Source organism: Elephantulus edwardii, unplaced genomic scaffold, assembly GCF_000299155.1.
Source record: "Elephantulus edwardii isolate Elephantulus edwardi_28Jun2011 unplaced genomic scaffold, EleEdw1.0 scaffold00006, whole genome shotgun sequence".
NCBI classification, from domain to species: domain Eukaryota; kingdom Metazoa; phylum Chordata; class Mammalia; order Macroscelidea; family Macroscelididae; genus Elephantulus; species Elephantulus edwardii.
The window spans coordinates 20,241,937-20,267,056 of NW_006399756.1; the positions used below are offsets into that span (position 1 = coordinate 20,241,937).

Here is a 25,120-nt window from a genome sequence, read left to right on the forward strand (position 1 = left end):
TGACATTGAGCCTCAATCCATATTGGAGGCTGCATGTATGTAATCTACATAAGCCAATATAATATGGACTTGAGCTAGTCCAAAAGGCAACTTTAAAGTTTGGCTTTTCTGGTTCTAAAATACCATTAGAAAGTGTAAAGTGCTAACTATACTTCTAGAAAGGTTTTTCAATTATAATATTTGTAAAACCCTTGAAACTTTGTTGAAGAAATGTGACCATTCTTTAGATAATTTAACAGCAAACACAGGGAGAAGCATGCCTCAACATGATAGTCAAGGAACCTATTTACGACTATATCTTTGATCTAATTGCTGTCAAGGAACAAGGCAAATTCAAATATGCTTCCTTATATAAAGTTTACAGTGTAAAGTACAAGTTTTTTAATGACCCAAAATAAATGCACTCCAAATAAAGAATCAACACTGCTTCACATGTTTTATTCTGTCATACATTCTTCTAGAACCAGGTTCATTTTTCCAGTTTTGTACAAAAATAGATGTTCCAGCCACCATTTACTGAACTGTCTTAAGACCAATCAATATGTTCCCTGGAAAGATGAATAAGTCTCATGACTAACTCATTTTCTTAAAATTCTTTAAGACAAAGAATTAACTTTTTTTTTAACTCTCAAAGCACAGTATTTCAACAGCAGCAGCCAACATGGGGTTTTAGCAGCTTAACTTTACCCCCTAAATAAAGCTTTGTATAAACCAGTGATTTTACTACAAAAACACTGTCCTTGAAAGAAAGGAGTGGCAGTCAGACATCAATGCAAAACTTGGAATGATTAGGTAATAAACATGGCACTTACAAAAAGGTAGCTTATTAGAATATTCCACTTAAGAAGTGGTCACTTGTCTGTCCCTCCTTTATACCCTCAAAAAAAAAAAAAAGGAAAAAAGCATTTCCTTTAAAAATTCCCCTTAAATGAAAGTTTATAAAATTTCAGAAATGCCTTGTACCCAAAACAAGTACTTAAAAAAAAAAAACAACCAACCAACTGTGCTAACATCTCTTACAATTCAGATATATATTTTTGTAACATATAAGACTGCAAGAGTTCTGTTCAGTAGCTCTCTGGTTTTAGACGGCCTCCGTCTCCTTCACTTACAAAACGCTTTCTGCCCCTGTAAAGAACGAATACAAACAGATTCAAATTCCCTATATTAGTGAAAAAACAAATAACTTGTTATTTTTGATTAGACATTGACGTTTTGGGGGATCTTACTGTCCTTTCAAGTAAGTTGGAGTATCTCTCTAATTCCTTTGAAGACTCACTCTTTAGCATAACATTTCTAGTACATAGCATTAATTAAACTGCTACTATGGATTTTCTAAGGATATAAACTCTAGTTATTCATTACGAAATGGATCGTGTAAAGCAGGTTATTTAATACTTACTCCTACCACATAAGTAAGCCAGAAAAGGAACACTAACTTAAGCTGGAATTAATGTAAAGTGGATCCATGGAACCTATTGCTATAATGTTTAACAATTTTTTTTTGGTTCCTTCCTCCTCTTAAAACATAGAAAATGCAAAACCTGAATGTGGGAAAACAAATCTGAAACTGACTGATTCTAGCCAATCCCTCATTTTGAGCCTTGTTCTATTAATGTGATCATACATAACCTACATGTAGTAACAACAATCCAGGAAGAGCAGGTAACCAGCAGCACAAAATACTACGTGGAACACAGAACTAACTTTAAGGTGGATTAACTTTTACTCTATGACCCAGGCCAACAAGCACAGGCAAGCATACAAGCAAGCCCTCACACAAATGCAGACTTCTTCAAATAAGCAAAAGTTCTTTGGGGTATGTTTGTCTTTTCAAATAACCCCTAATGATAAAGCCATAACCAGATAGACTTGCAAACTGAGGCACCAAATTTTAAAGAGCCAGTACCATAATGCTGACCCACTCTTACACTTTGAAAGTGTAAAAAACTATTTCCTGAACATAAGATTTCAAATTATACTATTAGGAGACTGAAGTGTAGAGAACAAGGCACTAGGTACCAAGACTTACAAAGCTGGCAGTTTTTACTGATGTATATACCATTTGGCACATCAGTACACACATGATGTCAACTCAACATAAAGGTCTGTTGCCAAACACTTCTATCTAAGCCATCGAACTACTTTCCCCATTTTACCTCTTCTATGGTTTTAAAAGCTTCTAGAGCAAAGACCTCTCCAAGGAAGTTATTTTAATTCATAAAATGCTTTTTAAAAAATTACTTAAAGCTTAAAAATGTTTTCAGATGAAAATTATAAAGTTTAAAAGTATATGAAACTGACTTAACAAGAAATTTAACATTACAACTTTTAACAGCATTTGCATTATAACAGTGTAAACTTTAACAACAAAATATCTTCAAATCCTAAAGAGTTAAGATCCTAGTAGATTAAATATAACAGCCCCAAATAACACACACTCATATCCTTTTAAGATAAGATTCAGTTAGCCCCAATTCTTTAAATTATAAAGTGGCAAAAGATTCCACAAAATATACAAGAAAGGCCAGATCTTTGAAGCCAGTAAAATTCTGGATTCATATGTGGTCACTATTCTTTACTAGCTTTGTGACCTCTAAAGAGGTGTACTACACCTCTCTAGGTTTCCATCTCATTAGTGATAATACCTGCTCTGAAATAATATTTAAGCTACTTAGAAAAGAACCTGATACAAACTGCTTCGTAAAGTAGGTTTCCTTCAAATGAAGTGGCCTTCATGAGATAGTCCTATATACACAAATTTACAAGAAGGCAAAACAAGCTTTACTCTTCTTTCTTCATAAACTCAAAAATGGAACTTGCTCTTAAGTGACTTCAGAGACGGTAATACTTTTTTTACAAAGCTGGAATAATAGTTCCAGCTTTACAAAGCTGTGTATAATGCTGAGAAAGAGTAAATTAAGTACCTTGAAGGACAAAGATCTCTGAGTTGTTTAGAAATTATTCCAGCCTGAAAACATTCTTCTACAAATCGCTCAAGCACTGAATATGAATGTGGGACATCCAGATTAATATCTGGAATTTCACTGTAGATTCTCTCATAACCCTAAAACAATGACATTAGATAAAAAATTATTAGCCACATGAAATACAAAATAACATACAACAGAATGTCATTCAACAGAATCCATCACCATGTCAGATTATGTGCATTTAAGGCCAAATGTTTGTATGATTATACTATCATCATATTTGGATCTTGGAAAGTAGAAAATGTAACATCTGTTAAAAATGTTTTTATTAAAAAACTTTTTTCAAAAAAGCTCCAGACATCAGGCTTGAATATAGACAGCATATATCGAAGATTTAACAGTAATGTATACAATTTTACATAGGAAAAAAGTAGATTATAATCTTTTAATAATCTAAAACTAGATCTCAGAACTCTTAAGTATAATCACAACTATTAAAAAGATCTTTGAAGTATATTTAAAAAATAAGAGAAAACTAGTAATACTGAATTGATACTTTCTACAAAGTATACTTCCCTTGAAAATCATTTAAACAGTCTCATTTAAAAAAATATGCATTCTAAATACGTGTTACATGTTACACATATATAACCAATAGCATGTGTTTTTTATATATATATACACACCATAATATTAAAACTTTTAATAACTTTTCGTCGACAATTCTTAACTATTCAATTATTACAGATTTTTAAGACATAGCTTAAAAACTGTTCAACAGGATGTTATACTTACTCTTTTCATTTGGTCTATAGTAATGGTAGAGGATTTCCAAAGGGATTTCAATAAATCCAAGATCATTTTAAACGTACTTTCTCCAGTTGACTCTAAAACCATTACAATAGCCTAAAAATTGAATGAATATTTGGATTATTACTAATATAAGAAACTACTACAACATATCAAGTAACTTTTCCTATCAAATTTCCGTTTCTAATACATAATGATTATAAAAATTTAGAAAGTTAAGTCATTTCTTTTAAAAAGATTCTTACGTTTTAAAGAAACAGTAAGTCATGATAGTGCAAAAAGGACATCATCTCTAGAATGTCAAAATAATCTTACTTCATATACAAGCTCATGGTGAAAATGAGGTACTTCCAATTCCTTAAGGCAATGTTCAGCTTCAGATATGTCTCCAGAGAGTATATATTCTTTAAGCAGCATATCAATCTGTTGGATTTAAAAATATAAATGTATTAGAATTCCTCACTTTTGAAAAATGTTTTGCCCAGTTTATTTATCCTAATCCCAATGAAGCAGCCTATTACAAAGTTATCAGCATCACCATTTCTTTTATAATAAAAAATAAAATTTCAAATGGCTTACCACCATGGAAAAACACACTGCTTCACTGTACCTGAATTAGTAATAATCACTGAGTTCTACAATCAGGCTATGCCAGCCTGGGTTGTGAATTTTAAGGCTTCAATGCTCACTATAAAACAGGGCTTTTAAAATCCACTAGAGGGCACTAGTCGAAAGTCTCGAAATTTTTCTTTTATTAGTTTGCTTACAAAGTTCCTTTATGTTGTGTTTCAAACTATTATTCATTCACACTGTGCTTCATATAATCATTCTCATACATTGTTTTATAAAATTAATCACAATTGGAACTTGCCCATGGTTGCCCTGTCTTTTCACAAGGATCCTTCCCATTTCCTTCCCCCACCTACCTACCAAACTGTGCAACCATGTGGTTTGCCTCTCCCCATTCTCAGCCCTCCTCTGCCTTGAGTTCCCATACATGTTTTATTAGCTATCATTCTATTTTTTTAATTTAAATTTATTATTAATTTAAGTAAAAATTTACATAGACTTTGGATTTCCATTCATTCACTGTTGCACTTTTCTCCCCTCCCAACCCTCCCCCCTAGTACACTACCCTCTTGGAAAAGTAAAAGAAAAATTCTTCCATTGTTTTACAAACCCTCCCCCAGGTCCACTCCAGCCCTCACTCTAGACTCCTGTCATGACAAAAATACCTAATCACATATCCCTTTTAAACTGTTTTCATCCTCATCTGTTTCAAGGCAGTATACATTATCCCATCTTTCTCAGTCTCCCCCCAACCCCAAGGGCAGTCCTGTTTTACAACAGTGGCACCATGCAGTATTTGTCCCTTTGTGACTGAGATACTTCACTCAGCATAATGTCCTCCAGGGTCACCCATTTTGAATAATATTGCATGAGTTGCTTGTTTTTCAATGCAGCATAGTATTCCATTGTGTGAATATACCACAGCTTCTCTATCCATTCATTTGTTGATGGGCACTTAGGTTGTTTCCAACTCCTTGCTATTGTGAACAAAGCCACAATAAACATGGGTGTGCATATATCTGCTTGGATGTCAGTTATGGTCTCTTCAGGGTATATTCCCAGTAGTGGAATTGCTGGGTTAAATGGTATCTCTATCTACAACTTTTTAAGAATGTGCCATACCGCCTTCCACAGTGGTTGCACCATTTTACACTCCCACCAACAGTGAATAAGGGTTCCAGTTTCTTCACAACCTCGCCAGCATTTGTTGCTTGTAGTTATCATTCTATTTTTAAAATAATGGTCTTAGGCAGTATTTGTCTTTTTGAGACTACATTAGTTCACTTTGAATTTTTAAATGGCACAAATGACCTTATCAGTATTCTGGAGCCAAAAATAAGGCTAACAAGCTTTACTAGACAAGAAAAAGACTGTCGGATATTTCTAGAGTATAGCATTTGGAACCCATTATCTTAAAAACACAATCTCAAGTCAGTCCACAAATTTCAAGTTGGAGCTAAAGAGGCAAATCTTTATCCTTATTAACTGTTCAAATTTCTACAAGAACATCTATGATTCTGGAGAAAAATGTGGCAATTTTTTTTATCACAAGAACTTAAATTAGAGAAAAAAAAAACACACCCCAAACCAAACTAAGACTGTTCTTCCCTATACACTGCCAATTAAAATTATCTTTGCTCCTAATAGGCACACAATGAATGCTATCTAATAAACTAATTTTTATTTCAAAATTTACATTTGCAGCTCTAAGATGGAACTTTTCTGTTTACAAAAATGCCAACTAAAAGGCATAGTTTCTTTTTGTGAGGAATATATAGAAATTAAAAACAATACCCAATTATTACCTCTTTAACAAGGTGAATGACTGACTGCTGCCCACCTCCGGAGCCCCATACACTGTCTTTACGCTTTCCACCTTTAGACATACTCAGAAGCACAGTAGCCTTGTCCAGAGCAGCTCTACAAAAGAAGGGGGAGAAAAAAACTTCAACCAAATTTTGACACATAAAGTAAAAAAGTTCTGTAAAGACTATCTTTAACAATTAAAGACTGGGAGCAAACTAAGTTTATTCTCGAACATTTTCTCAAACTCTGTAATTTCCGCTGTTCACAGCAGAAATTAAAGTATTATAAAATAATTTATCTACACTGGAAAAGGGGATTTTTCACATTAACTTTTACCTAGAAATTGCCTTCCCACCCATGGAGACTATCCCTACACAACCTGAAGAAGCCCTAGAAAATTCAGCCAGCCTCAGTGTGTACACCTGAAAGAACCTAAAACCTGGCTAAGTCCAAATCTAGGCTTGAGGAAGTACTTAAAAAAAAAAGCCCAACTCCCCAAAACAACATCTAGTCCACAATTAACTACCAAAGAGCAAGCATGAAAAACTCCCCAATTAAGAAAAAATGTCTATAGTAGATTAAGTGTGAAGTAAAATTTTAAATGAGACTCTTTTAACAAAGTTGGTTTTCTTACTAGAATACTAAGTAATTACAAAATATTAGGGCATGAAAGAATCTCATGAACATTTTAAGTTCAGTTCTTTTATTTTATAAATAATGGCAGCACTGAAGCCCAAAGAAGAGTACCTTTGGCATGAAGATATCTAATGATTTAGCTAGAAACCAGGACCTCTATATCAGACCATCATCTTTCCCTTAATATCACGCCAACAATCTCCCTATTTTAACAATGGAAAATACAACTGATGAATAATTGGTGCCTATAATGTCTAATGAATGCAAGAACCATGTATACAGACTAGTAATGGAGAACTTCCTTTTCTTATATTAAGGATGCTTAGACTATAAATTCACGGTCCCAGCACCAAGAGGTTGCTTTCTGTTTGTTGGTGTTAATGGAAAAACCTCTGTAAGACATAATGCTTGGGAATGATCAGAGGAGTGGGGAGGAGATAAAGAGATAAGGCTTTTCCGTACTTTTATATTTGAAGAAGAAAAATTAATTTACTTACCTAGCCTGTATACAATCTACAGTTCCTTTGTAACTATCAATATAGGTATTACATAAAATTCCATCTCCAACGGCTCTAGCAATAAATTGGCCAACCAACTATGGGGGGAAAAAAATCTAAAATGAATGTTTATAGGATACAATTTCCCCCAAATATAAATGATGAAAACAATTCTACAGTCAAGCCTAAAATGTATGTTGATTTGTATCTGTATGAAGTTGTACTGCCAACTCAGAGGTGGGTGGTTCAAATTCACCAGATGTTCCATAAAAGGGAAGCAATCTCCTGTGTAATTTACAGCTTGACAGTCAGTTATGGATGAGTTTTGAGTTACATTTGAGGGCATGACGGTGGCATAGTCCATAGAGAGGTGCTCTGCTAACCAAAAGGTTAACAATTTGAATCCACCAACAGCTCTGCAGGAGGAAAAAATGGGCAATCTCTTCTCTTGACATTTACAGCTTCAGGATCCCAAGAGAGGGACAGCTGTGAACTGCTTCTTAAACAACAGCAATGGGTGAGTGAAGTAGCATGTTCTCATTTTTTTTTCCACTCAAGAACCTAATCACCAGGGTGGAACCATGTCCGTTACGCTCACTACTGAATCCCCACATACTCTGAACACTCCACAAATGCTATCTGATCAAATATATGAAGGAAAACAAATCTTTAGAATACTCATCTGAAAGTATTTTCATAACATTACTTATTGTAAAAATTGTAAACCACCTTGTTTTTGTTATTAGGAGCTGTCAAGTTCTGAACTCATAGCAACCCTATGACCATCTTATCTGAACCCTGCCTAGCCTATGCCAGCTTCATCATCTCTGCCACACTATAGCTCACTGTTAGTGTTACTCAGTCAATCTGTCTCATTGAGGGTCTTCCCCTACTTCGCGGACCCTCCGGCTTTTCCTCCAAGGGCTGAACCTTCCTAACAACATGCCCAAAGTATATGAGGCAAAGTTTCACCATTCTTCCCTCTGACGAGCAGCCTGGCTCAACTCTCTCCAAAACATCAGTTTGTTTAACAATAAAAGGTTAAATAGTACAGGCATGTTGTTGTTGTTGTTATGTGCCATTGAGTCTCTTGCGACTCATAGCGACCCTATGTACAACAGCCCTAAACTGCTCTGTCCTGTGCTAATCGCACTGTCTCAGACACTCCCATCCCAATTACCCCAGTCACTGAATCAATCAATCTCATAGAGGGCCTTCTCCTCCTGCACTGTCCCTTTACCCTACCAAGCATGATGTCCTTCTCCAAGGTTCTTATAACATGTCCAAAGTATGTTAAACGGACCCTCAGAATCCTTGCCTCCAAGGAGCCGCCCAGTTTTCCTAGCAGTCCATGGTATTCTCAATACTCTTCTCCAGCACCACAGCTCAAAGGCATCAATTCTTCTATCCTCCTTAGTCATTGTCCGACTCTCTGATGCATAACAAGTGATTGCGAAGACCATAGCCTGTATCAGACGCATCTTAAGTCTCCAGAGAGACACCACTGCTCTTCAGTACTTTGGAGAGGTCCCTAACAGCAGACTTTTCCATCACAATACGCCTTTTAATTTCCTGGCTACTGGTGCCAAGAGTGTTGACTGTGGAGCCAAGCAAACTAAAGCTGGGAACAATCTCAATCTCTTCACCATCCATCCTGATGCTGCCAACTGGCCCAGTATGTAAGATGTATTTTTTATGTATAATGTATATGTAAGATATTGGTCACATACTATGTGACTATAGAGAAAAATTCAGGTTACAAAACAGCCCATAGGTATGATTCTGTTTTTATCAATACAAAAGAAATGTAGATTAGTGTATTTAAGTGAGACACTGGCATATATTGAAAGAAAGTGTAACGGAAGGCTTGACAGCAAAATGGAAATAGTTGATTTATGATTTTTGGGTTTTCTATATTTTTCAAAAATTTTTTAACACATGAACTTACACAATCAAAATTTTAACATGAATATGTTACGTGGAGGAAGTATTAAATCACAGCTAAATACCTTACACAGACTTCTGCCACAAGAAAATACCATCTAGAAATTGGCCTACTATATTCTATTTATAAATTATCATCACTTTGATGAAAAAATTTTATCAACAATTTCATGTTCTGAATTTCAAGGCAGAACATTACCTTATAATGACAACATATATTAACTTCTGATAAAAATACAAGATCTTGAGGAAACACTAAACAAAACTCATGACTTTTCTAATATATTTCCTTATAAAGCTTCAAAAGGAAAGCATCTTATTATGGTTGTTTTATAATAAATATGATGAACTGATTGCAGTAGGTTCATAATTGGGCTGCTAACCAAAAGGTCCGCCAGTCAAGCGCCCAGCTGTTCCAGGACCTGAAGATGAAGCAGGCTCCTCCTCTACAAGTGAAAGCCTCAGAAACCCGACAGGAGGGTCACTGGTCAGAATCACCTGGACAGTCAATCAAATTCAACCCTTAACAATCTAAATTCTTAAAATTCTACCTCATAAAACAACTTAACCATAGATAAAATTAAACAGGCAGAGGAAATTACAACTATACAAAGTGTGAGAAGTAAAATATAAGACATAAAACTGAATTTATGATGTAAAGTATATTAATTTTTTTTAAAAACAGCTAAGGAAAAACTAAACATTTTAATTTTGTGTAGTAGGACAGACAGGCTAGTTCCCTCCCTTCCATTTCAAATTTTCTAGGAGCAGGTTTTATTTCTCTAATGAGAAGAAGTTGTGGGGGAACAAAAAGCAGAATCATACAAACCTGTGGTGCTCTCGGAGTGTCCAGTGCTAATTCAGGTAGATCTTTCAACAATTTATCAAATGATCTTTCTACATCATTTGTGCTCATAACTGTCCCACAAAGGTCAGAAAGCAGCTTAGATGTCATTTCTCTATGACTAGCCTTGCCCTCCAGTGCCAAGGATACTGCCAACACCGGAACTCCACTTTTCATTTCACCAAGATTTAAATCTCTTAGCATTTCCTATTTTTAAGGGAAAAAGTTTATTTAATTAAAAAATGTATTTTTAAAAAAATATACTTAACAAAATACATACTTTTGCCTACCTACCCCTTGGGAAACAGAGAAGCAGTCATATTTTGTGGGCTAGGGTACATATATCTCTTCTCGCACATAAATTAGATATTGATCCTCTTTGTCAAGCTCTAACTGCCTAAGCATCATTAAACTCAAGAATAAGACATATTAAACCCAATAATTTAATTTCTTATTAAACTGTAGTAGTCAAAACTAGCCTCTCTCTTATGAACTAAGAATATTGTTTTATAAACATTTGCAGAGATTAATTTTTCTATTGTAATCAACTGTTTTACATGCCTTTTTTCTTCAAAGTTCTCTCTTTAAACAAAAAATGTGTACTTTATATAAAGTTTAAGATCTTAAACCACTATCTTTAAGTGGGATTAATATTTTAAATGCTGGGATAAAGTAAAAGTAACATCTATTAAAAATAGTACATTGTTAGGTGCCCTTCCCTGTGCTGTCATGATGCTCTCGGACATGCTCAAACCCACTGCTGTGACCACTGCATCAGTCCATCTGAGGGTCTCTTCCTCCCTTCTGCTGACCTTCTGTTTCTCCCAGCATGTCGGAGGGGTCTTGTTCCAAGGATTGGCCCCTCTTGATATTCTGATCACAGTGAGACAAAGTTTCACCATCTCCAAGGAGATTTTGTCTGCAATTCCTCTAAAATCTGTCTGTCCTTTAGGCAGTGCCTGGGAAGGTCGATATTTACCAAAACCACAATTCAAAGGCATCAATAATTCTTTGCCATCCTTCTTCAATGTCAAGCTTTGAGAAGCATAGGAAGCAAATGGAAGTACCATGGCCTGGAGCAGGTGCACATTAGTCTTTAAACAGACATCCTTGCTTTAGCACTTTAAAGAGGTCTTTGACACCAGATCTGCCCAATGCAATTACATCTTTTGATCTGACTACTGCTACCATGGCAGTTTAATGTACCCAGTATTACAACAGCCACTTTGTCCATATTAGCTCGTTTAATATCACTATAATCTGCTTAGGGGAGAACTACTATCATACCAATCATACACAAGAAAGTGCCAGAGTGGCTAAGCCAGAAGGAGATACAAGCAGTCTAAGCCTAGGGGTTAACTTTCCCCTTCACCGAAAGTATTCTTCTCATTGCCTCCAAGTCGGGGCCAACTCATCACAGCTGACCCTCCAGCCCAGTTTTCAGAGACTGTAAAATGTAGGAGAGGAGACACTTCTTTTACAGATAAAATACTTGTGTTTCACACAGCCTTTGGGTTAGCAGGGCAACTCACTAGAATTCCCTTCTGGTTATGCGCCCTCAAATCATAACTGACCCCCCAGCTGATTTTCCGAGGTTTTAAATCACACGGGAGGAGACTGTCCATCTTTCTCCCTTGGAGAAGCCCGTGGATGCAAACCACCTGCCTTGTTAGTAAGATTACTGGGCTCCCTTAGAACCTTGAAAGCATAGCTTACAACTAATGGAGTGCCAGAGCTATTTTTCACAATCACCTAATTAAAGTATGTTAGTAGTCTCTTCCTATTCCAGTACATCTTCCTTGACTATCTTTTAAAAGTAATTTGTTACCTTTTAATTCAATACTCCTCTGAAAAGCTGCTAGGCAAACTTCTAGGCATCTTTCAGATGGCACATTATTTATCACTTCTTCTAAAACTCTCCATTTCAAAACACTTTGCCCCTAACACAGTTAATAAATTTCAGCAGCCTCTGCATTCTTGGGCTTAAACTCTACCTGTACTATAACAGAATGTCTCACATTATCCTGATTCTAATCTGTTTACATACTATTTCCCTTGCTAGACTGAGCTTCAAAGGGCATGAATCACACTATCACAAATTCCTTCAGATGGTATGTACTGGGCAAATATTTGTTTTACAGTCAAATCCTACAAATCCAAAGATAACAAATCTAGTCTACATTTTGTCTTCGGATTACATCAACTATAAAAACTTTTCAAAACACTACAATTTTATTAACTTCATGATCCTTATTTGGCTAATAATTTTTTCACTCTTCTATATTTACTTATTGGAAGCAGGAGTGGCATCCACTTCCTAAATGACATGCCTCTGGAAACTCTATGAACTCTGAGAAATGACAATAGTTACAGAAAGGCCTCAGGTCTTTTGTTCATAGAGTTGCTATGAGTCGTGTTCGACTCAGTGGTGATCAACAACAATATGGCAACAACAATCAGCTTAACAGCAAAGGGTTTATAGTTACTTCATGTTTGATGACTGCACAACTCGGCAAAGACTTAACTTCCTGAACAATTTACAATTAATGAGCAAATGATTCCACAGAAAGTATGCTTCAAATATACCTAAAAACATGTTCCCTTTAATTTTTAATCTATTTCAATTGCACAAAGGGAATTGAACCATTGTTATCACAAGGTTTACACTACATAATTTTGGAGTAGTCTTTCCACCTAATCAGTCTCACTCACATAGCTCCTCTGAAACTTGTTCAATGTGAAAGCAACAGCAAGCCTCCAAACGCTGCTTAGGTGGTGGCTGCACTGAGGTACAATGGCCAGGACTCAAACCAGGGTCTCCCACATGGATGACAAGAATTCTACCAATGAACTGCTGGTGCCCCTTCAGAAGGTCCCTAAATGCTCTGAAACAGTTCAGAACTATCATGCCAATCTTAGGGCACAAGCGACTTCAAGTTAATGAAGCAACAATTCAGAAAAGGACAGTGAGAATGGCAGTACAACTAGAGGTATATATTAAATAACCACACTTGCAACTTTAAACCTACCGCAACTTCGTTAGTATCTCCATGTTCAAAATATTCCTGTATGATTGGTGTCAAAGTCTTCTCAAAGGCCCTTTCATCCAAAGGCAAAACAACAGTTTCATAAACACAGTTTTCCTGAGAGGGTAAGATTCAGAAGAAAAAAGGATTACAATTGAAGAACAAAATATTGAGACAAACTGACCCTGTTTCATAATTTTAAACTCTGATTGGTGAGTAGGCCCCATTTAGGGCATGCTAAAAATATGCTACAAATTCTGACCACTTAAAAAAATAATTTTTTGTTTTATTTTATATTGTTTTTCTTATAAAGTTTTTAATACATTGTGTTTCATACTATTCTTTATTCACATTTTGTTTCATACAATCATTCCCATGTATTATGTTTTGTTTTTTCCTTTAGTTTTTTAAATTAATTTTAATGAAAGTTCACAGAGACTTAGGGTCTCCAGTCATTCATTGCTGTACTCTTCTTGAAAAGAAAGAAAAATCTTTTATTGGTATGCAATCCCTCCCCCCCAAGTTCACTCCACTATGCAGCCTTCACTCTGGACGTAAAGACAAGAATACCCACTCATATATCCCTTTCAAACAGTTCTCTCCCTCATCTGTTTCAATGCAATATACATCAAAGCCTACATATAAAAATTGAGTTTTCACTTAAGTTATACACTAATTATTTCAGTAACAGATAACATTACATTTTTCACAAGTCGTCATTCTCATTCACTCTGTTCTGGCTGTACCATTTCCAGTACTCTCTCTGCCCTCTGATTGTCTCACCTTTTGTTTAGAATAATTTTCCCCGCTTGGCCTTATATAGGTCATTTTCTATTTTTACTCATAGGTGACAGTCTTTATTTCTGAACTAATGTGTTGTTTAGATAAAAGATAACATCTATAGATAATCTCTGTTTCAGGTTTAAGAGTATTTCAGGACAACAGCATCAAGGCTTCAACTGGTCATGGAAGTACGCATTTTCTTACAAAACCATGTGCTGTTCCACATTTTTATCAGGATTTCTCTATCACAGCCTTGCTTGGATTGAGCAGTAGTGGTAGCCAGGCATCATGTAGTTCTTCTAGTCCCAGAGTGGATGAGGTCATGGGTCATGTAGATTACTAATCCTTTAAGAAACTCTAGTGGTAAAAGCAGTTTACTACTAACCAAAAGGTCAGTGGTTCTAACCCACCAGCTGTTTCACTTTAAAAATATATAGCCGTCTACTACTTCTGTAAAAATTTACAGCCTTAGAAACCCCATACTGAAGTTATAAAATAGTCTTATAATTATTATGTTCTAACTGAGTAACAATCTCTCTATATGGCACAATTGACAGCAATGGGGTGTTTTGTTTTTAATTAGTTCTCCAGACAACGTCCTCCTTCCTCTTCTGTCCTGGACCAGTAGAAATTCATATACTTCCTCTTTATTTACAGATCTTGTTAGGTTCCAAAGACCAGGTAATTATGTAAAAATGGGCCCATAAGAAAATGGAGTATAACTTCATCAAAATGGTAAATGACTACATCATTACACGACTACAAAACTGTGTAACAGTCAAACCTCTGAGACTCATGGCCCAGCCCGTTAGGTAACACATACCTTAAACATCAAAGGTGTAACTGTTGCCCCACACTTCAGTGTTCATTACTGTCAACACATCATTAATTTGCAAAATAGATTTTTTAAAGCTACTGTCATAAATGCAAAATGTCAGCTGACAGAGTTGGTGAGGAGTAGATGAAGTTGTCTCTTACAAGCTTTTAAGATCTCAGGCACTATTCAAAACACTGGTATATAGAACACTTAATAAACTGTATTATGCCAATTAATAACCTTTCCAATAAGGCTCTGGTCCTAAGCTTTCAAAACCTGAAAACCAATCTCCCAAGGCACTTGACTGGCCACTTCAATAAAAACACAATCCAACTGTTTCCTTTATAAAATCTGAGTAAAATAAACCAATAGATACATTAGAATTATAAACTATAGCAAATACATGGCCTGTCTCAATTCTCCATACCTTTTGTTCATTTAATACATATCTCACAAAACCAGCGTTTCACAAAAGACTTTATATGATGTGTTTCCATCATATCATTTTCATTAAAACCTGGCTTATTAAAATTCAATAGTAACTAATTCGGTAAAGCACAATGTTTTTAAATGATTGTATGAAACATAAAATGTATTCATTTTCTACACAAATCAATATAAAATTTTTTAAAAAGGAAAAAACTGAAGCCTGCATGAAAGATTCATGATTAGCAATTATTAGCATAATAAAAGTACCTATTATGAAAAACGACGTAATAGGGACTGGAAAAAAAAAATCACTAAAAAGAATCATGGTTCAACTCAAATTTCCAAAAGTACCAAGATGAATGGCTATCACCGAACAAAAATCCACCATTCTCCCATCAAAGCCAAAATCAGAACTCTGTCTGAAATGTTCATCTGCAATTTGATTGGCTTCAACCTTAGAAGTCTGTATGTTAAACTTAGAATATTAAGCAAATTTTGTAATATGTTCAGCTAGCTAAAATCAGTATCTACATACAAACAGTACACAATAAAAACAATCTAACGTATGCCCTGATAATTTATTGTCTGAAACACTCATCACTATGTCTTCTCTTATAACAATAAGACAGTATTTTTAAAGACATGTCACAATGTCTTTGAGATTTACTTCATGTAATTCAGAAAGCATTAGTGGGTTGAGGGAGACACAGAAGAAGAGTCCATGGTGGGTAGAAGATGAAGTAAGGTTGACCAAGAGTTAACTACTAAAGTTGGTAAAGCTTGGAGAGGAATTTAAGTGGTTCATTACACTATTTTCTTTTTCCAACTTATGTTAGATTTTTCCAATAACAAGACATATTTTAAAAAAAAACAAAACAACACCCCAACAATAAAAAATGAGTAAAGGACTTGAACCAGCATTGCACTGAGGAAGAGATTCAAATGGCTAACATGCACATGAACAAATATTCAAGGGCAACAATCATTTTGGTATTGAGCTGTATCTCCCTAATGAGATGTATCGTCTTACCCTTTACAAATGACAATAATTTAAAAAAAAAAAACACCACCACCCCAAAATACATGAGGTTGGCAAGGCTATGGAGAAACGGGAACCCTCATTCACTGCTGGTGGAAATAGGAAAAAATGGTATCAACATGAAAACAGTCGGCTGGTTCAACAAGCCGAACACAGTTCAACCGTATGACCTAGCAATCCACTCTTAGGCATATACCCAAAGGACCTAAAAGTAGCACCATGAAGAGATCCCTCAACATTCACAGCAACAATATTCTTAATCGCCAATAAGTGAAACAACCTACCTAAGTATCTTAAAAACTGATAAATAAACAAAATGTGGCAAATGCATACAATCAGGCATTACTCAAGAAATGCAATCATCCTCCTAAAGAAAAAAATTCTCAACTCTTATAATACTCAAAAGAATGTATCTTTTTCTCAAGTATCTTTCATTTACTAGAGAAATAAACCATAGTACATAGTAGCCAAACAGATTTCTTGAAAAAATGGTAAACTTGATTATCTTCCTCTGTGAATTTATAAATACCTACTTCTGACTCATCTCAGCAATCATGTGAAAAATTATGACATGTGTTAACTAATGACTTGATATCCTAATCTAAAACTAACCCGACAATCCAAGGGTACTATATGTGTATGACTTAGAAAGTAAAATCTGTTAATGTATGATTAACTTCAAACATGACATCAAAAAATTTACAAGCATTTACAATTAAAAAATAAACACTACCTGGTCATCATCATAGTTAGGATCTTTCACGTCCACCTCCTCCACATCATACACCTGTCCAGGTGTACCCCAAACACCTTTGCCTCCAGCACCACCTGAAAAAGTGTATAATTGAAGGGAAAAAATGACCACAAATAATGTCCAAATACCATTCTAGTATTTTTGGTGATTTAGTGGGAAAGAACTGCCAACACAAAGATAAGCTTTTCAAATCTAACCAGCCGCTCCACGGGAGAAAGACAGGTAATCTCCTCCCATGCAATCAACTGCCTCTGAAAACCCACTGAAGGATCAAGTTACGGGTTAGTTCCAACTGAACAGTCCACAATAGCAGAAGCCTGGTGAAAACAGGTATGGAGATTAAACTTTACAGCAAATATGTGCCTGTAAAAATAGTGTAAATACTTCATCTGTTAAGAATATTATTGATCGATCGATCGATAGATCAATATAGATATTATTTCTTAAGATTCACATTACTATCAAGTATGTGTTACCAGTCAGTGAAAATGCATTTTACTTTAAAATTTCAACTGTTTAAAATGTTAATTGTATAAATTGAAACTCAACTATACATATGAGCTCATATATAGTATTACTCACTGACTCATTTGCCTTCAAGTCAAAATGTACTCAGAGCTGACTCTCCATCAGGTCTCTGAGGTTGTAAATAACAAGGGAGTTGAGTACCCATTTTTTTCAACTCAACTGCTGGTGAGTTCCAACAACCAGAGAGGCACAGCCCTTCAGTGAACAGGGCAACTCCCTATGGACTAAGTCACCCGAGCTCTTTCATACAGATGACACAGCTCATAAACGTTAATTGAGATCAGAAATAATTCTACATGGTCAAAACAAGTAACTAAAAAAATTATATTTTCACCTTTATGTTAGTTATTCTGGCTAAGAATTATGCTTCACACTGCTTTTTATTTAGACCATTGCATCTTCAATACTGATTAAATTTTATATCTTAAAATACTGATTAAATTTTCTGTCTTATAACCTACTTCCAAAATCATTCATTTAAAAATCACACCTACTATAAGAAATGGATGAACATAGAATAAAATACACTGAATTACATAAAGTTAGTCATAAAAGGACAATTTTAGTATAAGGTGACTATTACAAAAAGCGAAGGAAAGACTGGCATACAGAATCAAATCTTGAAGAGAAAGGAGACCAGTTGGGTGAAGAGAAAGGCTATATACAGGTAAACAGTTAACTGCTGTTGTGTACGACTGAGTTAGAACCGACCAGACCAACTGCTGACCCTCTGGTGGGTTTTCAGAGGCAGTTTAGTGCACATATCAGGAGACTGACCAGCTTTCTTTCTCCAGTGGAGCAGCTGGTGAATTCGAACTGTGTACCTTAGCACTGACAGCACAATTCCTTACCACTAAGCCACTAGAGCCCCCTAAGCAGTTGATCAGACACTGTAATTAATTAATTAACTAATGGCAAACATTATAAAACAAAGTATCTATAGGTATATGCCAAGTCAAGCATTTTTTTTTAAAAAGAAAAGTATTAAATCACATGTAAACTTAAAATTTAAAATAAAAGCTAAAACAAAACAAAAATAGCTGTATTGGGGACCTCAAGGGAATTGATACTGCAACGACCAAACCAAAACAAAAAAATATTAGGTTAGTAAAATGTGGCATAGAAAAAACTAGGAAGAAATTATTTAATAAACAAACAGTGATCACTATCAAATGTTTTAAAGGCATATCCTGTTTAGACATGAATACTAATTAAATAACTGCTACTTAGAAATAAGGAACACTGATCATTAATTCTTGACTTCTGCACACACAACTGGATCATAAATTCAACAATTCCAACTTTTAGCTATTTGCTGATACGAACTACTGGAATGTTTTTCTAGAGATCAGAATATTGTTTGTTTCTTAAAAAATTTTAACAGTGTTATCATATTTCTCCTTTCTGACTGAAGATTAGGAGGAAAAGGAAGGCAGTTATCTTAGTACTAGAGCATAATTGTCTCCACTAGAGCAAAACAAACTTGAAAATTGACTTCACTGTGATCCAACCAATGTTTATAAAGCCATTCAATACAAATAACAATTTTCTTTTAAGTACAAAGACCTTTTTCAACAAGTCTAGGCTGCAAGTGGAAATCTCCATCATTTGAAAGATGGGGAAATCTTCAAACTGTATTGAATGCTTACTACAGATAAAAGCTGGCAGAGCAGATCAAATCAGCAATCATTCATTCTTTCAACAAATGTACGAATGTGTTCATGACTACTCTAAGCACTGAGTAGGCAGCAGTGAAAGAGATCATGCCAGTACTCACAATATTACAACTGAAGAGCATGAGGACTCAGACCTCTTAAATAACTGAGATGCTAATCTAGGCATTATTAACCAAATTTACTTACACCATGTACTGGGAACTAGGGATATTAATAGATGTATGAGATACTCCTCCCCTTCCTTGTCCTCTTGGCCATGGATTCACACTGGACTCACAGCTGACCTGCCACTGGATTTTTGAAACTGTAAATCCAACTGGAGAAGTTTGTCCACACTTAACCCTTCGAGTGACAGGGGAGGCAGGCCCTATGTATTAGAAGTGCAACTCTCTATGGAGCAGGCCACTACAGTGCCCTAATAAGATTCATGATATTGTACACTGCCCTCAATTTGAACCAACTTATAAATGACCTTCCAGTGGCTCTTCAGAGGCTGTAAGTCGAATGGGAGGAGATAGTTCATCTTTCTCTCACGAATCAGCAGCTGGTGGCTCCAAACTGGTAGGTACCCTGTGGGTTGGCAGTGCAAGCCCTTACCCACGGGGCCTCTAAAGTTCCATTACTAGATAACTGTATGTTTAAGTTCTTGCTCTATGCTGTCAGACAATGTTACAGAATTACGTATGTCGTCTACAATCGTGAAAATTATAAGTACATCTTTTCCAGTAAATAAAAAAGTTCCACTCAAGAAATCAAAATTACTCAAATAAGCAAAATATATAAGCAAAAAAAAAAAGCTTAACTTTCAGAAAAACTGGACTGTACTCAGGTTACTACTATGTTAAAGTACCTGTAACCCTTACATGACCATTTCCATTTCTTTCATTCCAAGAACAAAGAAAATGTCATCTAAAGACTCAGACATTTTCAGTTTCCATTTGTTCCTTAGATGCAGAATGTACCAACCTTTCTTTGGAAGGCCCCTTCCTTTCCCAGATCGGGACCGTCTATCTAGCAACTTTCCCTTCGGACTGGTTGGCACAGTCACTCCACTTCTAAGGGCTTCGCTTCCATTATCACTGACGGAATCGCCTCTGCCAGAGTCCCGGGATGAGTTTTTTCGTAGCCTCCTTTTTGCCTTGGCATTAATTCTAGCTTCATTAATAGAAGATGCTGAGATCCAATTTCCATTTATTTCATTCTTTATTTCCTCAGTCCCCACATTTTCTTCATCACCAGAAAAGAGGGAGTCGCTTAAATTATCAGGTTCTTAAAAAGAAAAATGAAAACACACCAAAAGAATTTATAAGTTCTTTGAGTGTCTACTGTTCTACTAGATTTGGTCACATGAAATTATCATTTTTTTTAGGTTAGTAACAAACACAGGCAATCTTAACATGGTTCGATCTATTAAGGGATTACTACACCAAATTCTTTTATATTATAATGAGTTAGATTTTAATTAATAAGGTTCATTTTCTACCTAGTTCTTGAAAATTCATTCACATCTCAAGAGTTGTTGTTGTTGATTGCCTTAAAGTCGAGCACTACTCACAGCAACCCTATGAACAAAAGGCCTGAAGCCTTTCTATAACTATCAACATTTCACAGAGTTTCTGGAGGTATGTTGTTTAGGAAGTGGATGCTACTCCTGCTTCCAACATCTCAAGAGTAACCACTCCAAATTACAGTACCAGACAACCATATTTTACAGACTATTGAACACATAACTATATTCATATTTTGCATGAAGACAATAAAGGTCAATGACAGTAACTTAGTTCCTCAAAGTAACAGAACTGACTCAAAGTAACAGAAGTTGAGATTAGTACACTAATTTGTCTGACTGGAATACTAATATGGGTGTATTGCAAACAAGCAAACAAAAATGCTTCAGGCCATTCAAATATTAAAAAATTATTAAATCTCTTATTTTAAGATAGTACTAGGCAAAGGCACTGTACTAGGCATGAGACCCAAGAACAGAAATAGAACTAGATCCTTATATTAAAGACAGACAATAGAACGTATAATCTTAGAGTGGAACTATCCAAAATAAATAGGGTAATTCGTATGTAATTTAAAATTTCTCAGCAGTCTCATTAAAATGTAAACACAAACATGTTAAATTAATTTTAATGTATTTTATGAAGTCAATGTATTTGTTATTATTTCAACCTGCAATGAATAAAAATGTTATTGCAATAGTTCACTGTTCATTCATCCCAAAACTCTTGAAATCTGTTGTGTATTTTACACTTAAGAGTACATCTCTATTTCCGCGGTAGGTGGCTGGCTGTTGATTAATCAGAACTGGCTTTGACAAGCACTGTGGCATTTGGACAAGAACAAACTGGGAGGAGGGTAGAGAGAATAGTGCAACAATGAATGAATGGAAACCCAAAATCTCTGTAAATGTTTATGAAAATTAATAAAATATAATTATAGAAGGAAAAAAAAAAAGAGTACATCTCAATTTAAACTACCACACTTCAGGTGTGCAATAGTCAGCCACATGTGGCTAGTGGCCTTTGTATTATGTAACACATAAAACAACAATTAGCGGAGGCCACAATGGCGACTAGACTCGCAGCCTTCCTCAAGAAAGCCTGGGACAAGGAGCCGGTGCTGGTCGTGTCCTTCACCATCGCAGGTCTCGCTTTAATTCTGCCCTCGTTAAGCCCCTGCACCAAGTATGCCTCCATGATCAATGAGGTCACCCCCTACAGCTACCCAGTGCCCCTCCAAGATGATGGGAACACGCCTGACGTGCCCAACCACCCCCAGGACCCCCCGGGTCCCAGCCTGGAGTGGCTGAAGAAACTGTGAGCACCTCCGAGGATGGGCCCTCCCCTCCAACCCCCAATAAAAACCTGCAAACCAAAAAAAAAACAACACCCATTACCTACATGTAAAATAGATCATTTCCACAGCTGTCAAAGGAGACACAAATCAAGATCTACTGCCATGAGTCAGTTCTGACTCAGCAATCCTACAGAACCAGGTAAAACGGCCTCATAGGTACCTGTAAGGTTGTAAATCTTACAAAAGCAGACTACACATTCTACTCCTACAAACCACAAACCTTCGGGGTTTAAAGGTTTGAACCACAAACCTTCTGGTTAGCAGCAAAACACTTTTAGCCACTTTGCCACATTCCTTAAATATTCAGATAAAACAAAACTCAAACCCACTGCTATTAAATCAATACCAATTATTCACAACCTTAAAGGACAGAGTAGTACTACCTAGTAGAAATTCTGAGGCTGTTGATTTTTACAGGAGCAGACTCCTTCATCTTTCTTCTCTTGTGAGTAGGTTTAACCCACTGCACAGGGTCCTTTAAATACTCATATGACACAGAAAGCTATTAATTATTTTAACTATCTTTTCAACCACAGAATTCCAGCACATTTTAAAATTTGTAATACAAAATGGCAAAGAGGTTCAACTTCAAAGTGTCTATGAGGATGGAATTATAAACATTGTGCCACCAGAGAGTTCAAGTCATTTGTACCAAATCAAAAAACCCCAACTCATTTCCAGTGAATCAATTCTTAATCACAAAAACATTATAAGCCAGCATATAACTGCCCCACAACACTGTAAATCTTTATGGAAGCGGACTAACATATTTCTCCCATGGAGCAGCTAGTGGGTTTGACCTTCTGGTCAGCAGTCAAGCACTTAAGTGTATCACCTCTGTAAATTGTAATTCGAGGAGAATGTTCTGCTTTCTCCTTCAGAGACACTGGTGAGTTCAAGGCAAAGCAGACATTCTACATTTTTGGCTAGCCATGTAACATGTTATAAAATTGTGTTGAAATTTGTAAACAGCAGTGAATTCAAGTCACTGAAGAAATAAAACTACTATTTAAATGGGAAATATTAGAAACCGATAAGCTACAGATAACAAAGCTTTTAATATTAATAAAATGATAAAATAGAGAGTTGTCTGTAACATGAGCATGCTATTAGATGCCATCAAGATGATTCTGGCTCCTGATGACCTTGGATGAGAAGAGAGGAATCTGTTTGCAAGGCTGTGACCCTTTTAAAGCAGATCACTAGGCTATCTTCCCAAATGCCTCTAACGTGCTACCACAAATATTTCAAGCTCTCACCAGTCAATATACTGTAAAATATGAACTAACTTTTTAGAAAGAATATTCTGAAAACTATAAACACATTTGTCTTAATCCGCACATAGGGAACTCTGGTGGTACAGTCCAGAGTAAATTACACTACTAACCAAAAGGCAGTGAGTCTCGGATAGTTCAGATCCACCAGTGGCTTCTACAGAGGATGATGGGCAGCCTCCTCCCCATTCTAAGGATAACCTCAGCAATCCAATGGAAAGTCACTACAAGTCAGACTCAGGAGTGGCAGTGAGTTAATCAGAAAATACTAAATTCTATAAAACTATGTTCATTTCTTTTTCTTTTTTTTCAAGTTCATTTTTATAACAACATGCTAACAAAGTGCCACAGGAAATTAGTTGAAGTGTCTACAGGGTATTTCTAATATACAAAATATTATTTGAGGTGGTTGTTGACTTTAAGTCGAGCATGACTCACAGCGACCCCATGACCAAAAGGCCTGAAGCCCGTCTACAACCATCAACATTTATAAGAGTTTCTGGAGGCATATTATTTAGGAATTGGATGCCACTCCTGCTTCCAATTATTTGGGGTAGATATCAATAACATAAATTACAAAAAGTACTAATTAGTATGTGAAAATAAGTAGCTCTACTATTATTATTCTCTGGCCTATACATTGGTAACTCGTGGTTGCTGTGATGCTGAAGCCTGTGACAGTGATGTGCCAATCGTGGTAATGGGCACCCAGGGTGGACAGTGTTGGCTGGAGCTTCCCGACTAAATCAAGCCTGGAAGCAGGAGCGGCATCCACTTCCGAAATGGCTTGCCTCCGGAAACTCTATGTACGAACAGTGCTCAGGCTGTTCGTTCATAGGGTCGCTATGAGTCGTCTACATCTCAATGGCATCAAACAACAGACTATACATTATAATGATCCAAGAATGTAAGGGATAAGGAAAAAGTAAGGGCATTTCATAATTTTCCATAATGAAAAGGACTCACTCACTTGAAAATCTGAATAATAATAGTATGATCCACTTACTCCTTTTTTAAATTATATTGTATTAATTTCAATGAACATTTACGAAGATTTTGGAATTTCATTCATTCATTGTTGGATCCACTTATTCTTATAGCATGAGTAAGATGGTTTTTAGAAGTAAAGAGGATGTTCAGGTTTCAAATAAATATGATTTGGCCTGAAACACACACAGCTAAGATTCAAGGAATTACTTACCTGTAAGATTGACATTCAGCACTTGTTCATTTTCTACATCCATAGTCCCTTGATTTTACTTGCACTGATTTAACAAATTACCAAATGGAAGTCTTCCTTTAGACTCTATATTGAAAAAAAACAAAAAGCCATTATTCTCTATATTGATGTAACTGAGCTAATATTAATTTACTTGTACTCTATATAAAAAACCCTCCACATAATGTAATTTTTATATAATGTAATTTTAAGACAGCATTTGCTTTTTTTCTTTTAAAATCTTCTTTACACATCTAAAGGTAATAAAGAATTCAGACTTCAGCATCTATCAAGCATTTCTTTAATAGATATTTATTATATGTTTATTTTGGTTAAAGGAATACACACAAACTAATTCATCACAAACCTGGGCACATGAAACTATGAAATTAATCTGATATTGATATAGGGTCATAAATATGTCATGCCACGTTATTACAGATTAACAGAACTGCTATAAAATATAAACAAAGTTTACCCAGACTATCAGGTGATCTGCAACACATCTGAAGGCAGAGACAGCTGTCGTTTCATTACCTAGATCTCTATAATTACCTTTTTTTTTTAATTTAGTTTGTTTCTTTTTCATTTCAATGAACATCTACAGAGATTTTGGAATTCCATTCATTGTTGCACCCTTCTCCCCGCACAAACCTCTCCCCCCTCCCCC

At 35.7% G+C, this 25,120-nt stretch overlaps 1 protein-coding gene across 2 annotated transcripts in view; it reads right to left on the bottom strand.

Annotated features, from left to right (window-relative positions):
- Positions 1-322: 322 nt before the first annotated feature.
- The window catches only part of PDCD4 (programmed cell death 4 (neoplastic transformation inhibitor)), a 29,130-nt gene continuing 4,332 nt past the window's right edge, over positions 323-25,120 (bottom strand). The window contains exons 2-12 of one of the 2 annotated variants that reach the window (XM_006879942.1): positions 24,433-24,537; positions 20,059-20,319; positions 16,868-16,962; positions 13,070-13,183; positions 10,026-10,247; positions 7,253-7,350; positions 6,119-6,233; positions 4,059-4,166; positions 3,729-3,839; positions 2,928-3,067; positions 323-1,128 (exon numbers count right to left, since the gene is read on the bottom strand). In XM_006879942.1, coding sequence (XP_006880004.1) covers positions 1,068-1,128; positions 2,928-3,067; positions 3,729-3,839; positions 4,059-4,166; positions 6,119-6,233; positions 7,253-7,350; positions 10,026-10,247; positions 13,070-13,183; positions 16,868-16,962; positions 20,059-20,319; positions 24,433-24,475 — 1,368 coding nt within the window. In that variant the 5' untranslated portion in view covers positions 24,476-24,537 and the 3' untranslated portion in view covers positions 323-1,067. Of the gene's footprint in view, positions 1,129-2,927; positions 3,068-3,728; positions 3,840-4,058; positions 4,167-6,118; positions 6,234-7,252; positions 7,351-10,025; positions 10,248-13,069; positions 13,184-16,867; positions 16,963-20,058; positions 20,362-24,432; positions 24,538-25,120 lie in introns of both variants that reach the window. The other variant, XM_006879941.1, reaches the window with a different exon arrangement.